Source organism: Canis lupus, chromosome 1, assembly GCF_011100685.1.
Source record: "Canis lupus familiaris isolate Mischka breed German Shepherd chromosome 1, alternate assembly UU_Cfam_GSD_1.0, whole genome shotgun sequence".
NCBI lineage: Eukaryota > Metazoa > Chordata > Mammalia > Carnivora > Canidae > Canis > Canis lupus.
In genome coordinates, this window is record NC_049222.1 from 98,664,105 (window position 1) to 98,681,264 (window position 17,160).

Below are 17,160 nucleotides of genomic sequence, written 5' to 3' on the forward strand. Positions count from 1 at the left end.
TAATTAAACGGCCATGTAAGCAGGAAACTACTCCAAAAATATAACTTCTCCCCAAAACAGGCAATCTGAAGGGTAAAACATCTTTTCATTTTCATCAAGAAAGCCAGGAAGTGAGGACATAATAGCCCTCTGTTGTGATCTAAATTACCGTGGATGCACGAAACTTTTACTTCCAGCGTATGGGGCCTGATGATCATAAAGTCTGGTTTGGACACTGTGTTTTATGACTGGATGTTTTAAACAACGGCTGACAGCAAAGGTTTCCCTGAGCTACACTGCTTGGGCATCCATCGTGATGGCTTGCAAGACAGGTTCACTGTCAGTGGCGGGCAAGTCAGAGGCCAGCTCACACCTAGGGGCATAACTAAAATAAAATGCCTGACTGCATCATAGGATTAGTTGAATTTTTCTCCGGCCACGTTATCTGTAAACGATTTTCATGCATCTAGCACCAAATAGGCTCCTTTAGATAAGGTGATACTCTTGAGCCATTATTCATAAAAATAAAAAGCACCAAAGGGAATGTCCTTCTTGATTTACTTGCACTGAAAATATATCGATCCTTGTTCACCTGGAACAACAAGAACAAAGATGTCTTGAGTAAACTGTCAGATTTAATCACTCCCCGAAATTACTTGTGGACCTTCAGCTCTCGGGAGCTTGGGGAATGCATGTTGTCTACAGCAGCAATATTGTCTCTGGAGATTTCTTTAGACATCTAGAGAATTGGCTGAAACAGCGCACGAGCACATGAGCAGGTGTCCTCCATTTGAGAGAAAACAGAGAAATTTTATTGAAGTTGGACACGTGGTTTTTCATGGGCCCCCGACATGATGAAAGCACATGCTCTTCTTGAGATAAGACTGGGCAGCTGGCTATAGAATGAGTTCTGCAAACAGATAAAACAATCTCAAAACCAGCAGCACTTGGTGCAGAGGGCATCCATGAACTCTGAGAGAGAAAACTGGTAAGTGGCCGGAAATCCTGTGCTTCTTAAGTGAGATACGCTGAGATCATGCGACAGTAGCAGGGCAGCCCCACCGGCTCTGCAGGACAGAGGAGGCAGGTACCTTCACCCAGTCACGAACAGCTCGGTGCTCCACAGAGCTCCCCCTGGAGCCCGGTGCCGATAAGGTCTATAGTCCCCAGCGGGCACTCTGTCAGTAGTGCACAGGCAGGCGGCTTCGGGAAGGAGGAGGGCATGGTCCAGAGTCAGTCAGACTGGGACTCCCCCAGGCAAGGGCAAACAGTGCTTCTAGACAATGCACATGCATGGCCACAGTGTGGGTGCGTGTGCTCTTGCCCTTCACGCTTCCATTGAGCTGAATCCCACAACCCTGTAAGCTCTTCAGGTTGGAAGAACGATCCTTCGGGCTGCAGAGAACTCATCCACTCAAAAATAGGAAGGCGGGAACCCCAGCAGCCTTAAGATTCCCTTCACCTGCTCCCCCCAGAGCTCCCCTCTCCCCTCCAGCCTGCCTGCTCATCCTGCACCAGCAGAGTCCGGCATGACCAGAGCCTGGCTGATGTCCAGGCCATGACCCTGTCTGCCCGTTAGGCTCATCCCATCGCCAATCACACCTGTATCATCAGGACCCCAAGAGCTCCAAGCTAAACATGCATGAGGGCTATGTTGTTCTTTTCATACTTTTATTCAAATGCACACAAAGCCTGCAAATAGCCTCATTTCTCTCTCCCATCAGCTCTTGTCCTTGGGCTGGCACTGCCGCAGTCACATCGTAGCCGTGCAAGACCATCTCAGACACTTGGGCCATTAGCCATTTGTCCAGTGAGCCATGCTGGCAGCTGCCCATGTGAGACTTACAGAAATGACGGTAAACATCTTTTTGGGTAAAAAACATATTTTTATAATGTACCTTTGGATATAATGATATAATGTACCTTCTTTCCTGTGTCAGGCACTTAAAAATGAGAAATTTCAAGAACAGGCAACCCAGTTTATTAAAATTCACTGGATCTGATTTCCTAAGGAAATTCAAACAGTGTGGGAGGAAACAGCATTCTTCATTTGCCACTGGAGTTCATAGGACAGAGAAAGACTACAACATTTCTGATGCGCCTGTGCCTCATTCAGAGATGCAGGAGTTGGGGCATCTCATCCATGGTTAGCCTCCTTCCCCCCAAATTCTGTCTCTAAAGTTAGGTCATAGCCTTAGCGTGGAATTTGTTAGATGAATATCTCATTTATTGGGAGAAATGATCACCTTCTTATGGCCTCTGGCACTGCTCACATTCATCATGGCTTCAACGGCTCAATGGTTGAGCCACCATTGGTATGATTCACAAAGACTAGTTAGGCAGTTACTAGGTAGGTAGTAACTAGTTCACTTGTTTCTTATCTAGAGCCCGTAGGGTGATCATGGCCTACATGTGCATGTTTAATTTAAGAATCCTAGTTCTCAGAGTGATGCATGGCTGAAGATCTGGTCCCAAGACGACGGTGGAAGGTGTGGGCTGGTGGTCACGCTGCTGCAAAGAGCCTGCCCCACCTGATGGTCCTCCCTGTGGAGTACTGCTTCCGAGCAGCTGCCCACATGGCCTTCCTCTGTGAAGACGCTGTTTGGTGGGCGTCAGGCTGGACATTCTGGGAAACGTTCCTGCCTCCTGTGTCAGCAGAGGTTGGCACTGGGGTCTGGAGGTCTATTCAAGAGCAAGGCTACCTCCTGCGGTAAAAATCCCAACCGCTTCAGTCAACCCTTCAACACAAAGCTAAATTGCTCTGAAAAACAGTATTACTTTGAAACCCTTTGACACATTTGTAAAAAGAAAAACAAAAAGCTTGCAAATTAAAAAAAAATTCCTTAAAAACTGCTGTGTCAATAGCTTTCTTATTAACAAATACAAAACAGTTTAAGACACTTTGTGACTTCCGTAGGTCATGGTTCAGGGGTACTGATCCCCACTGAAATCTTACTACTAAAATGACCTATTTGGTAAAACTCCAGCAAGGGTTCCACTGACAAAATAACTGTTTCGGAAAGAAGAGTTACAACTTGCTCCAAAATGTCAAAAAGAATAAAGATGTAAACACCACATACTTAACATGTTTTTACAAGAATATTAATTCTGTCAAATAAATACAAGGAAGTGGCACCAACATGATGGCAATTTTGACACAAAAATGTAGCTCCCGGATAGTTTAAAATAAATAATTGCTCCCAACAGAAATGAGTGTTCTGAGCACAAGCCAAGAGCATCTGACATTAAAGTGCTGTGAGACCAAGTGGCTTCAGGTTCCAACCTGATCACCTGTGTGCAGAAATGCCACCTACGTCTCCGGGTCCGAGCTGTCCGCCACGGGTGAAGTGGCACTAAACGCCAGACTGAAGTCCGTCTTTTGTCATTTTCCTGTTTTCTTCCAGCGTGTGTTTAAAAATTTTCTTCAGGGTGTCGTAAACCACTGGTCCATTTTCAGAGTCAAAATCAACCTGCTGACAGAGAACACATAGACTCAGGACACCAACCGTAACAGAATTATAATTAGCTGATTTTGGGTGAAAAGAAAGGGGGAATGGAGAAAAACCTGACTTACAACACAATTCTATACAATAAAACAGCACCCACAACATGGTGTACACATTAATTTTAATTGAGAGACCACAATAGAAATGCCAATCCTGTCAATACTGCCCTTCTGGATCTCCTGTTCGATGTGCACACTCAGAGACCGCCAACCGCCAGAGGGCAGAGCTCTGAATCTGGAGCCTAACTACTCGTGGGGGGTGGGGGGGCTGGGAATGGACACGAGGGGAGGCGTCCTCACTGCTGTAGGGGCTGCCCTGCTCACACCCGCCCTCTGTCCCAGGCACACCACAATAGCCGCCACCTTAGGGTTTCTTGAGTGGTAAATGTGAGAGTCCCATGTGTCCGTCTGCCACGGAGAAAACATCCACGGGCCTTAGTGTCCTTGCCCTTTCCTGGGACATACTGTGTCCATGTATTTGGGCTGTTTGCCCAAGCTCAGTGGGCTGCAGGGTCGAGTGATGATAGGACAGAGGCCCAGAGCGATTCCCACACCTCTTCCCCGTCCCCTCTCTCCCCCTCCCACAGAACATGTGGCTCCCCAGGAGGGCCCGCAGAGGCTCCAGCCTGGCTAACACGTGTATGGACACAAGACAGCCAGGTCAAACACAAATAATTCTAGGATCCGGGCAGCGTGTATGTCACAATCACGTGGCTGCCCTGGCCCTTGGAGGCCCCCATACCCCAGAGGTGAGGGTTGCCAGGTGGGGTGGTACAGCAGGGGCTTTGCATCCTGGGTGACCTCCCTGGGCACAGGTGACCCCACTGTCTGTTGAGGGGCTACGGCAAGCCTGGAGAGCTCTGGCCCAAGGGGCACGGGACATCCTTCCTAAAAGAGTGGACCCAGCATGAGGATGGGTGGTCAGGGCCTCCACTCATGGGACTACGCACCTGAAGACGGAGCCATGAAAATCCCTCAACCATTCCAAAGCTGGGTTTGGAACAACTGTGTTTAACTTTCCATCAGGATTCCCCTAAAAGGCCAACAGAAACTGCAGAGAGTTCCTACCACATTAGGAGAAACCAACACTAAGGATTTTTTTCAGTTACATTCAGAAATTTCATTATATCGCCTAACCTATCTGCAAAAGCTTCTCATTAACGGTAATAATGGTTTGAATTGTCCACATTGCTAAGCACCCAACTGCCACCCCCCCCAAGGGCAGGTGGCCTCATGGTCTGTGAAGACATAAACGTGAGGTGCAAAGGACCATGCACTGTGGGTCTGAGCCACTGGTCTGGAAACTGTTGGGAAGAAACCAAGAGGCCGCAAAGCTCTGGAGATGGAATGGGAAGCGGGTTAGGCCGCACTTCAGAGTGTGCAGGGGGAGGCCGTGGGGAGCGCGCACCATCATATGGGGCATCAGGCATCGTTGCTACCATTTACCGCGGACACCGAGGCTGAAAAACTGGGCTTCATCACAGGGTCACATTCCCTGTGAGAGTAACCAGACTGAAGGGGTGAGGGGAGCTCTCCTCCTTGACACGGCCCCGGTTCTCCCTTCAGCCAGAACAGAGGCTGCAAGCCTGAAGGCTGTGCGTAGATTTTTCTTTTTTTTTACTTTCTGCCCAACCGGGGCCAGGCACTGGGTCATCGATGCTGGATGCTGGGTTCTCAGTGGCCGGTTACCTGTGGAGGCCCAAAGAGGATGGGCTTGGCCAGAAAACATTCTCTGACTCCTGCCTGGCACATGATTTTCAAGATTTTTCTCAACATCCAATTATTTCCATCTGAAAGCTCTTTGTTCCCCATGTTCTCCTTCAAAAACCCACAGTTAAGCTTTTTCCAATATATCAGTATTGAGAAACAAGTATTTTTTGGCCAAAGTCTACAACTATGTTTGAGAAATGTTAAACACGCTTCTGTTACAGAAAAACATGCAGAAGGTTTTATTTCAGAGCAGGTGGGAGACCCTGGATTCTGGTTTACAACCTGTGGCCGGCAGCGTGGGACTTACCTTGGTGAAGGCTTTAATGGCACGGGCGAGGATGGCCTCCTCCACGTCCGCGGGCACTGCCTGCAGGCTCACTACGCAGTGTAGCACGCACAGGATGGTCTGGTGTTGGCCCTGTGCTGGCAGAAATCACAATCAAACAAATGGTTTGGAAAATGCCTCAAGACATAGACTCAAAGCCACTGTGGAGCTGGGTGCTGGAGTGGGACCAGGCTGCGTCACCTCAAACACCCAACTGTCTACCCAAGGGCTCTGGTGCTGTTCCCATGCGGTGTTAACACTGTCTGACAAGCTTTCAAGGAGGTAAAAATCAAAGCTGCTCCATCATGACACCAAGTATAACTGAAAATGAATATAAGTGTAATTTCCAGTCAAATGTCTTCCTTGCAGGGAGCTGATGAGAGAGAATCCACTCATCTCTGGACAAAACTGCTTGAGTTCAGGTGGTGGATGCTGACATGCCTTGGCGGGACAGCAGGACGGGGACGGGGACATGTAGTGGGGACCCGCGTCAGCACGCGCATGCCTGCGGCAGGAGCTGCAGAGGGATGGGGTGCTCTCCCAGTGCGCCCACTGGAACCTAACAGGGAGGGTCCCCAAGGAACGTGCCCGACTGGACTCCCAGGGGCTGTTCGCTCTACAGGAGACAGGGAGACACTTTGCGCTGGAGCCCATGTGCACCCAGTATGCTCCCCACAGAGCCACTGACTTGGCTCCTGAAGATCTACCATGAGGGCGTACTCAGAAATGAGGAGAACCCAGCAAGCACAAGTGATTGCCACAGGGATGGCTGGCGGGGGAATGTGAATATCCTAGAGTGGGGCTGCAGGGGAGGAGGGCCAGGTGCGGCAGGAGCCCCATGATGGGTGGGTGTGAGCTGTGTGCCGGAGCCACTGGGGGTTGCGTCCTGCTGACACATGCTGCTGGCCTTTCCTGTAAGACGGGGCCTCGCCCTGTCCAGGCCACGTTGATGAATGAAGGGGACAACGGAAATCATGACCTGGTGAGGGCCTGGCCACCCCTGGGGTGACCTCCGCCCCCAGCCCCTCACCCAGGGGCTGGGAGGGCAGCCTACAGAAGGGACTCTCAAGGTGTGCATGCATGTGCGTCTGGGTCTATGTGTGATTGAAGCGGACAGTTGTCCAAGCCCAGGTAACAAATGCAGAGAAGTCTGATGGAAAGCCCTCGCCATGTTCGTGGTGCTGCTGGGGATACAGGCATTCTCCCCGTCTGGTTCACAGCTCCTACGTGTGACGCTGGCTTGCATTTCTTAGCTTGGAAACATGTACATTAGACCCAGATGTGGGATTCTGCACGTAAAGCCCACACTGAGGGCCTCAGCTAACTTCGCCAGACAGTCTCCTTACCTTCTCTAATAGAAACAGCGCTTCTGCGGCATCTGCACGGCTGGCAACCAGTGTGTCCACATCCTCTTTGGTGATCACAGGCTCCTTCAGCTGCTCCACCCAGGACCACATTAGACTGCACAGGACAAAAGGGTCCCTTTCGCCGCATATTCTTTCCCAAGCTCCATCTCGGGAATTCAGTTCTTTCTAAAAAGAAGGGAAGAAAGAGAAAAGTGGGGGAGGGGTGGGAGGGGAGGGGAAGAGGAAGGGGAGGAGGGGGAGCAAGGCAGAGGGGCAGGGGTGGATGAGGGAAGGGAGGTGGGGGAGGGAGAGGGAGGAAGTGGGGGGGGCAATGATGCTGAGGAGGGATGGGGGAGGGATGGGGGGACAGGGAGGCAGCACACGCTGAGGTCTGAAGGCCCTCATCCTGTCCATGAGTGAAGGTCTCGGGCCCTGAGACACACACCGCCCCCCATCCGCCACACAGGGCTGAGATGCTGAGTCTCTCCGAGCCTCGGTTTCCGTCTATGAAGCTGGCCGCAGCCCCGTGGGTGTGCTAAAGCCGCTGAGAGAGGGACTGGCTGGCCCAAAAGCTCAGCTCTCTGCCCCGCTCTGAAACCATAGATGCTGCTCAGGAAGAGGGAGCCTTCCTTTTAGGTTCCTTGGGACAAAACAGAAATACGTACTGCGATGATATAGAATGGTGGATGACATAGCACAAATAAGACAACATTTTCAGGTTACCCCAGAATGAGGAAAAGCTAAAACTTCCAAGTGTGCCCCAGAAAACTGCTGAATGGCGGGCAGCTGCGGCAGACACAGCTCTCTCACCCACCTTTTCAGAGTCCCCTGCAGGCCTGGATGCAGCCAGCCCCACACCCTGAGACTGGACGGGGCGGGGCAAGCTGGCCTTGCCCACATGCCACGTGCTGGGGGTTAAACAGGAGCCCCTAACAGTTTGCTGTGAAGAGACCAGGGAAAAGCAGGAAGAATTTTAACTTCTGATGGGGCTCAGATGTATGTGCTAGTAAATACAGCGTATGCAGCAAGCGCAATCCTTGCACATTTGTTCATTCATGCCTCTGGTATTTTCACAAGACTTAGGACAGCCGGTAGCACATAACCTACTCGATTCCTACAACACCTGTAGTGAGACCCTGATGGCAGGTGTGTGGGTGCAGGGAAGAGGGTGCTTACCCAGGAGCCCAAAGCACAACAGGGCAGACAGCTTTCATTCCCTAGGTTGTGCATGAGTCCAGATGTGGTACTCCTGCCCCCGCCAGGGTCCTTGGCTCTGGGATCCTCTGGTTCCTCTTTATTATTTCATAAAGAAGCCACTATGTTTAGTTGTGTGGAGGCCCTGTTCCCCACGGGTCATACACATTCGGGCCATGTGACCTTGAGCATGTGTCTTGACCCCCCGACCCTTGGCTTTCCTATCTGTGATACTTAACTCATGTGGACTGTGAAGATTCACGAAGGATCTTGGGGTATCCTCTGCCCTACGGGTCCCTGCAACGTAGCAGGCGAGAGGGTCCAGCACAGGAACAGGCTGCACTGTGCTGCCCAAATCACAGTTCACTGGGCTTTTTCCAGAACTCAGCTATGTTTTATTGCTCAAAGGCATATAACAAAATCCAGAAAGTGAAATAAAGGGCAAGCCTATCCAAACAAAAGTGTCATGTTCACCCCCGGAATGCTTTTGTGTGTGAAGTGCTGCAACAGTCCACCATGCTAGGCTGACCTGGGAGGGAGGGGGCCAGCCACATGTCCTCACAGATCGAGGCTGACTGACCCAAAGGCTTGTTCACTTTGGAGTAAGAAGTCACTACATTTAACCATTGGCTCAGCAAACACCTGCAGTTCTGACTTGCAGCATGCACATGCTCTGCAGCCCCACAGCTGGGACTGGGTGCAAGGCTCTGTGGCTAGTATTCCCACCTCTGTATCTGGAAGGTTCTGACCCTCCTGGAACATGTATTGGCCTTGCTTAATTTATGTAAACTACAGAGGAGCAGCCACACAAATAATTTGTGGGAGATGATGGGCTAACAAGTCTAGACTTCACTGAACCAGGCCTCCCCAGGTCAGCCGCACATTTGGGCAGTTGACTAGTCTCTGGTAACTAGGTGTTAAGGCCTGCCTTTTGTCTACACCAGCTGCTCATTCAGGGCAAAGAGCACAACCGATTGAAGACTGTGTTTCTAATGAAAATACACCATAAAAAGGGTTAAAATTTAAAATTTCACGTTCTGGGCAGCCCGGGTGGCTCAGAGGTTTAGCACCACCTTCAGTCCAGGGCCTGATCCTGGGGACCCAGGATCGAGTCCCACGTCGGGCTCCCTGCATGGAGCCTACTTCTCCCTCTGCCTGTGTCTCTGCCTCTCTCTCTGGGTCTCTCATGAATAAATAAAATCTTAAAAAAAAATAAAATTTCACGTTCTAATTTAAGCAAAAGCCAAGAAATGGCCCTGAAGACACAATCTTAGGTAAAACTAATGTACTAGGCACATGGGCGGCTCAGTAAGTAAAGGATCTGTCTCCATTTTGGGGCAGGTCATGATCTCAGTGTCATGAGATTGAGCCCCAGGTCAGGCTCTGTGCTCCTCTCTCTCCCACTGCCCCTCCCCCCACACTCCTCTCACTCTCTCTACATAAATAATATCTTTGACAGCATCCGTCACGTGTTCTGACCTCACTCAACACTTGGATTGATGCTTTGGAAAAGAATTTTCTCTGATTTCACTTGGTCAGTGGTTCTCCAAGCATGGCTCCCTATCAGACTCAGGTTAGAGATGCTCACATCAGTTCCTAAAGCTGTGTGCTGTGGTCTGTCCGTCCATGCACCCAGTGGGAAAGTAGAAAGCTGCCACAGGCATTGGTATCAATGCCCTGCTCCAAGGACCCCGCTAAGTGCTAAACATCGAGCACTTTCACACAGAGATCAAGAAACCCGAAATTCAAAAGTTAGGTATTACACCAACAGGTCTTCAAACTCCTGTAACCCTTGAATTTGGTAACATGTATTACATTTTTGCTCTGCCATATGTATTTCCCACACAAACACAATTAAATGAAATACAAGTACCTGCCACATTTCTACCTTCCTTTTCACCTCCTCCTTTTCTGCACATTCATTTAAACTTGCCAGGGCTTTGGCTGCCAGTATTCTCCTGGCTTCGACACTCAATTCAGACTGCAAAGCAGTGTTTGGAGCATCTGTGGGCAGATCTTTGCTGTTGGGGACTTGAGTGTGTCCAGCCGAGAAGGGTGCTTTGGGGCTGAAGCCACAAGACACAGGGCTGCGGGAAGGGTCAGAGCAGCAGCCAGCAGGAGTTTTGCACTGACAGCGGGGCACTTGCTGCAGAGAACAGCCTGGCTCCTTGGCAATATCTGCACGGTCCGGTAGAGCTGGTTCCCCAGGATTGTATGAACCTGAAACACCTGAAGAGAAGGTTCTGCTCCGCGGAACCTTTGCCATAGTCTCCTTATGGAAAACCGGTGCCCCCTCATCTTTGAGTCCTTCCAGGCCTCCAAATTTAGCCTGATTCCAGAAAGAGAACGTATTTCGGACCAGCGTTTCCTTACTTGGATCAAGCTGCGGAGACTGAGGGGTGTGCCAGTGGCTTATGGGCTTCTGCTGCTCGGGGTCATGGCCAAGCAAGGCCGGGGCAGGTCCTGTCCACGGAGCACTGCCATGCTCCAGAAGCGACTCAGCCCGCTTTAAATCTGAGTCGCTGTAGCTGAATTGCCTTTTCAGGTGAGTCAGGGGCTGAAGGCACTCGACATTCCGCCTCTTCCAAAGAGGGTCAATCTCTTGCTCGCTGGAAAGAATCACATCCTGATTCTCAAAGTCTGTGGCCACCGCGGTTGGGGGGAAGGAATCTGACACGTCGCTGCCCTGCTGCAGCAACTCTTTATCCAGCTGCAGGGTGATCATCTCAGAAACCGTCTTTTCAATTTCGGCAGACAGGCTGGGCACTTCGGCCACCTCTTCTGTCACCACTGGCCTATTCTCGGCTAAGTCCAGGAGCAATTTGCAAATGAGGTGGATAATTTTGGGAATGTGTTTCAGAAGTCGGGCCTCATAACCATGAAGCAGATGCCGCTGGCGAATGAGATACTGCGCTAGAGTAACAGCGTGTGCTTTGGGGTCACAGCAAGAGAATATATTGCGAAGAGGAATCAGAAACTGAGTAAATTCCCTCACACACAGCAGTTGTCCTCGAGTTTGTATGGAATTGGGCCGCTTTGCCCGAACAAATATAATTGCTTGGTCAGCAGTCATTCTTGTTGCAAAAACTAAGTAACATGCTATTAAAACACCTAGAAGGAAAGAGAAGATGGGTATGAAAACAGAGGATGGGTATGAAAACACATATAACTTATCACTCTTCGAGATTTAAATTTTGAATATGTGGTAAATCATATAAAGGAACATTTTAAGGACAGTTATAACTTACTGACTTCTTGTGCAAGTGTTTATTCCCCTGTCTATAGGTCATTTCTCCCCATGACTGAGAATCCACACTCATCTCTGTACCCTGAGAGGGAAAGTGTTGGTGAGGGTATGGGAGAGAGAGTGTGGTGAGGGGATGAGGGAGAGCATGTGGGTGAGGGGATGAGGGAGAGACTGTGGTGAGGGGATGAGGGAGAGCATGTGGGTGAGGGGATGGGGAGAGCATGTGGTGAGGGGATGGGGGAGAGCATGTGGTGGGGGGATGAGGGAAAGAGTGGGTGAAGGGACGAGGGAGAGCATGTAGGTGAGGGGACAAGGGAGAGAGTGCGGTGGGGGGATGAAGGAGAGTAGGGGGATGAGGGAGAGAGTGTGGGTGAGGGGAAGGTCCAGGCAGAGTTATGGACTGACTGGATGGAATATTCTAAGAGCAGTTCAGAGCCGGAAGTACAGCAGGAACACTTTTACCCCGTTGAAGAGGGTCTAAGGAATATAAGGAGCGAGCATAGTCCACTCTACTACCTGCCCTGGCTCACACTTACTTCCCACTCCTGCCATCTTTGCCATCACCTGTTGCCACATTCCCAGCCTGGCATTCTTCCTTTTTGGGTGTATTTTCTCTGGGAATTATTCACAATAACAGTCTATTTCTGGAGTTTTGTCTGCACTAATAGTTTTCTCCAGACCAAGACATAACTTTATAAATACTTATTAAAAGAAACAACAACCTTAACGTTATAGACATCATTATTCTTGTTAACTAATATTAAATTAAAATGAATAACATAATTGGTGATAAATAATTAATCCAACTGATAGTTAACTAATAGGAGGGTAAAAGGCAAGTCAGAAGACATCTGTATGGTTCACTAAGTCTGTCAATCACGTCATAGATGAAAATCAGGACTTCTGCAAACTGCATGGCTCTTAGTAGGGGCAGTGACCTAGAAATCTTTCTCACTGGGACACGGCACTTCAGAGTAAGTATGGAGACTGCAGTGCGATCGTACAGAACCCCCAGGAACAGTGAGGCCTTGGCTGGACCCTAAGAGCTGATGTTCTAGGCGGGGTTGAGTCCTCACCTGAATGCCCTTGCCAGTAGGTAGGAGACCTGGAGGCAGGTACCCAGGGACCCATGGACAGTGCTGAGCTTGGATGTCTGGTTGGACCCGAAGACAACTAATAATCTAATCCTATGGTATTTATTTTTGTGTCAGTATCAGCACTGCATTGACATTTGCTGCATTTTTAAGTAAAATAATTTATTTTTATTTGTAATTTTAGGCACAGATAGACTCTCTTCGCAAATATAATCCTTCCAGCCATGAATTTAAATCTTGGCTCTGCCACTTACTAACGTAGCAAATTATTTAACCTCCTTCAAAAGTCACATTGTTGCTGAAGACTTAACCAGTGCGTGTAAAATGCTTAGAACACACAAAGTGAGACAATGCTTTCTATTGTCATTACTTTGGTTAAGGAAAATTACATTTTTAAAAGACATTACTCATTAAAATAATGTGCTGGGGTTTTTTCCTTTGAAGAAAAACCAGAGTGGTCATTTAGTGAGCTGTGGAAACCCATCTGTTTACTAAATATGAGGAGTTTTCAGGCCTAAATCTCTCAAAAATACTCTCACAAAAAAATGGTCACTGAAACTGTTTAAGACATTTCAAATTTTCTGTAGCTCCTACCATTTGACTTCAAAACATTGATCGGATTCTGAAAAATATTTATCTTCTAGAGTTATGAAATATTATTCTTTACATATTTAAATATGTTATAAGACAATAAGCCCACTTCCTAGAATTTACCTGTTCGACCAAGCCCTGCATGACAATGGACAGCTACTTTTCCTTCTTGTAAGGCAAATGTCATCACCTTCACCATATCTAAGATGGTGGTAAGCGATGCTACACCATAATCCTTCCATCCAAAATTGTAGAAATAAACTGGATGATGAAAATAAGAAAACAGGAAAAAACAATCAACATACAGGAGATATCCTTGCATAGCCATTTGAAGAGAGTGAGTGAAGTCATGAGAAGTGTAAAGCTGTAAGGCAAATGGATTGAACTGGATGCATAGGCCTAAAATAATAGGCTTTTTACATTTCCAGCAAGTTCATTGTTAACAACACTTCTTACAAAGCACCTTCTATATTACCTAAGACATTGCCTGCTAAAACTCAGCCAGAGAGAATTAAGATGAAACAGGATTGGAAATTAATAAAGCCCATGACCTTTGCCCAAATCACTCAGCTACGGAGGGAAGGCAGGGCATGTTGTGTAAGCACGGAGATGTGTCTGAAGGACTGATAAGTGGCATAGGTGGGGACATACAGATTTTCCATCCAGGGGAGACAAAAAAGCTAGATACACGCTTCTTAAAAACAAGTCCCCAAAGTGGCCAGGGCTGGTCCTTTCCAGCCTGGTCCTGACTCCATCCCTAGGCTCCCAAGACTGGAGCTTCTGGGACTGTCACCTAAAGAACCCCTGATTTCCACCCGGGAGCAGAGCTGGACAGCAATAAAAGCATGAGTTAGTCCTGTGTTCCAATCCCGTTGCCATGCACATGCTGTGTGATCCAGGCAAGTGGGTGCTCACTGCACCTGCATGGTGCCTGTGTGAAGCAGAAAGTACTCTGGGATGGTCCAGGGCACTGTTAGGGTAGCGAATGAGGACATTGTCTTGACAGGGCTCCTCCCAGGATCCCTCCCACAGACAAAAGCAATCCTGTACTTTGAGCAGCAGCACTAGAGAAGAATGGTGGCATTATTTGGAATCAGCGCTCATCTTCTCTGTGGGGAGCCCGCCCCTGCCCCCGCAGAAAGCGGTCATTCTATCACCCTGTGAGCTGACGAGTCTGGGTACTGTTCTTGGTGACTCATGGAGGGGAGGTGGAACACTCACTGCCAGCCTCCATGAAAGCTTCAGGAAGGTACGTGAAGCCGCTTTCCTGTTCCAGAGGGTTCCCACAGCTGGCATGTTCACCAGGGCGCTGCAGGTTGATGATTGTTTTTATGCCATGGCTTACAGGAGAAAAGAAAAAAGTCATCACATTGAGAGCTAGGGTTTTAAAAAAACCAACCCATTTTTGGCAATAATAAACATTATTAATCACTCTCCAAACCTCAATTTCCTAGTTGAAATAAGCAGCTATTGTTTATTTGAAGCCAAAAGCAATGGATGAGAAAACTCAAGTTGGCTTAGCAAGCATGTCAGCAACATGGCCTTTACCTCTGGAATTGCTCAATGAGGTGATACTTCTCCAGGAGCTCGGTGGATGGGCGAGCCATGGCCAGGATATTCTCAGTGACCCTAGAAAGGAGCAGGGGCTGATGAGATGCAAAAACCTGGAAGGTTCTAGCTCTAAGAACTAAGAGAATGAGATATCAAGTCCCTATTTTTTCTACGATGTTAACAACTCTAGAACAATTTTCTTTTCATTCATTCATTCATTCATTCATTCATTCATTCGAGACACAGAGAGAAAGGCAGAGACACAGGCAGAGGGAGAAGCAGGCTCCCTGTGGGGAGACCGATGTGGGACTTGATCCCAGGACCCCAGGATCACCACCTGAGCTGAAGGCACTCAGCCCTGAGCCACGCAGGTGCCCCTAGAACAATTTTCTTATATAGGTTCTGGCTTCAATTTTGCACCCTGATGAGGGCTCTAAGAAACCTGAATCCCTGAAAAAAACCCCAGCATGTAAAGTATCTGTGGACTCTGGCAGCATATTTCCAAGGACTCTCATGAGACTCTGGAGGGCCTGGTAGATGCCCCTCGTTCTGCAGCCAAAATAACTCTGCCCCTTGGTTACTGATGGTGTTAAGCAGTGATAACGCCCGCCTCGCCGGGTTGGCATGAGCATTCAATACCATGTGGGTGTGAAATCTTTAGCACAAATTCTGGCGTGTGGTTATGAATAAATGCTGAGTTGTTGTAATTCAGCAGAACATATGGGCTTGGCAGTCCACTGGGCCTGGTTTCAAGTGCTGGATTTTCTATGTCTAGCTGGGTAGTAGGTTACTCTGGACCCCAGTTCCTTCATCAGTACAATGACACTAACCATGGCTACTTTTCAGGAGCCTTATGAAGATGATAAGTTTGATAGTGTCTAGCACAGTGCCTGGCCTGAGGATAGACGGGCAGAGGCCCAACAGACAGCCGCCACCCCCCACACACAAGGGCTCTGGTGACAGATATGCCAGGCAGTCTGTCAGGAGCAGTGGGTCACAGGAGCCCAAGGAGTGACGGAGACATCAGCTGAGCAGAGCACGATCCCAAAAGACATCATGCCTCCCCACGGGGGCAAGCCCTGAAATTTGATGGGGGCCCCCCCAAATTCAGTAGCACTTATATGGAGACAAGGAGAGAAGTGCTGTGAAAGCGCAGGAGGTGAAAAAGACTCAGATGTTTAGTCAACAATGACCCAAAAACATCACTGTGATCTCAAGCTGCGTTATTGGAGACCTGTGGTCTGACTGAACCGAGGCACAGCACTTGCTTTCGCACAACAGTCTTCAGACCAGACTGTGATCTGTGGGGAACAGTAGCAACAGCAGATCCCGACTCTGTCACCACACACGTGCCAGCCAGGCCTGTGTGAAAAAGCCCCAGCTGCAGGTTAGGGAGGCCAGCTGACAAAAGTCTAGTTTGGAAATGGATTTTCACTGCAGGAAATGATCCACCACTAGTGTTCTTTAAACCCCAAATTCCTCTCAGCGGGTTTCAAAGGTAACATGGCTTGATGATCAGAATCTGTCAGAGATATCACTATATCAAAAGAGGCCTACTCAATAGTTTACTATTAATAAGGAGAAGAGGGAAACCAAGCCCTCTGAAAGGCAGGTCGCATCTGCACACCACAAACCATGCAGCATCTTACCCTGTGCTGAGCCCACAAGGCGTTCCACTGTGTACTGAGGCACACGGACAGTGTACTTGCGTGTAAGCGTGCCCTTTCATACAGAAGACGGGAACAAAAGAAAAACGGGGCTAATATGTACCCGTGTGAAAGGGACAAAACATGTAATTACCTCCTGCCTTCTCAAATGTGTAGCTGAACACATTATTTCTAGCAACTTGAGAAGATATCTTAACAATAAATGATAACAAGAGCTATCTTGTTATCATTTCTTTAAGATACGTTACGTACATCATTTCATCAATAAAAGCCCTACAGGTTGCTTTTATTATTTCTGTTTACAGATGAGGCTTGGCATGCTGAGATCACACAGCTCATCATGCTGCAGGCCAGGCGGAGGTGTGGTGCTCTGACTTCACACCCACACGCGGCCTCCTCCACAGCCACTGCCTGCTGCACACCCACAGGGTCACTTACCACGACGAGTAGACCCCCTTAATGGCTTGCTCCTGCTCACTCCAGCGGGCAGGGTTTTCATACTTGCACGCTCTGCCACCACACGCCATGGAGCAGGCCATGTGTCCGGGAATCACATGCCGTAAGCGCTCTCCGACTTTCGTGTACTTTGGTGTTGGACGTCCTGAGTTTCCTAGAACATACAAGGGAGGAAGGACTCAAGATTCCACTCTCCAAATGGAACAGTAACACCAGAAACAGCTTCTGTGTTATCTCAGGATTGTAGATGACAAGCCGGTGCTACATTTCTGTCATTTTGTCAGAAGTAAAACCGTTTCCTTTTCATCTGAGTGCACAGTCTCTTAATACAGAAAAGGCTTCCACACACAATAATCTCCACCTGTCACATTGGTAATGAAGAGGAAGAAACAGTAAAAGCAGATCTCTTAACAAGGGGATGACTTTTTTCAAAAATTACATTTTTAAATGCAAAAGCACAATACATTTAATCCCTTTATCTGCTAGTACATGTCC

The 17,160-nt window shown here is 48.6% G+C and overlaps 1 protein-coding gene across 8 annotated transcripts in view; it reads right to left on the reverse strand.

Annotated features, from left to right (window-relative positions):
• Window positions 1–1,937: 1,937 nt before the first annotated feature.
• The window catches only part of PTPDC1 (protein tyrosine phosphatase domain containing 1), a 59,237-nt gene continuing 44,014 nt past the window's right edge, over window positions 1,938–17,160 (reverse strand). For 2 of the 8 annotated variants that reach the window (XM_038527367.1, XM_038527364.1), the window contains 9 exons: window positions 16,648–16,819; window positions 14,540–14,620; window positions 14,213–14,331; window positions 13,115–13,252; window positions 9,933–11,170; window positions 6,866–7,051; window positions 5,502–5,612; window positions 4,435–4,517; window positions 1,938–3,449 (listed from right to left, as the gene is read on the reverse strand). In XM_038527367.1, coding sequence (XP_038383295.1) covers window positions 3,404–3,449; window positions 4,435–4,517; window positions 5,502–5,612; window positions 6,866–7,051; window positions 9,933–11,170; window positions 13,115–13,252; window positions 14,213–14,331; window positions 14,540–14,620; window positions 16,648–16,819 — 2,174 coding nt within the window. In that variant the 3' untranslated portion in view covers window positions 1,938–3,403. Of the gene's footprint in view, window positions 3,453–4,434; window positions 4,518–5,501; window positions 5,618–6,865; window positions 7,052–9,932; window positions 11,171–13,114; window positions 13,253–14,212; window positions 14,332–14,539; window positions 14,621–16,647; window positions 16,820–17,160 lie in introns of those variants that run through there. The other 6 variants (XM_038527368.1, XM_038527366.1, XM_038527365.1 and 3 more) reach the window with 5 other exon arrangements.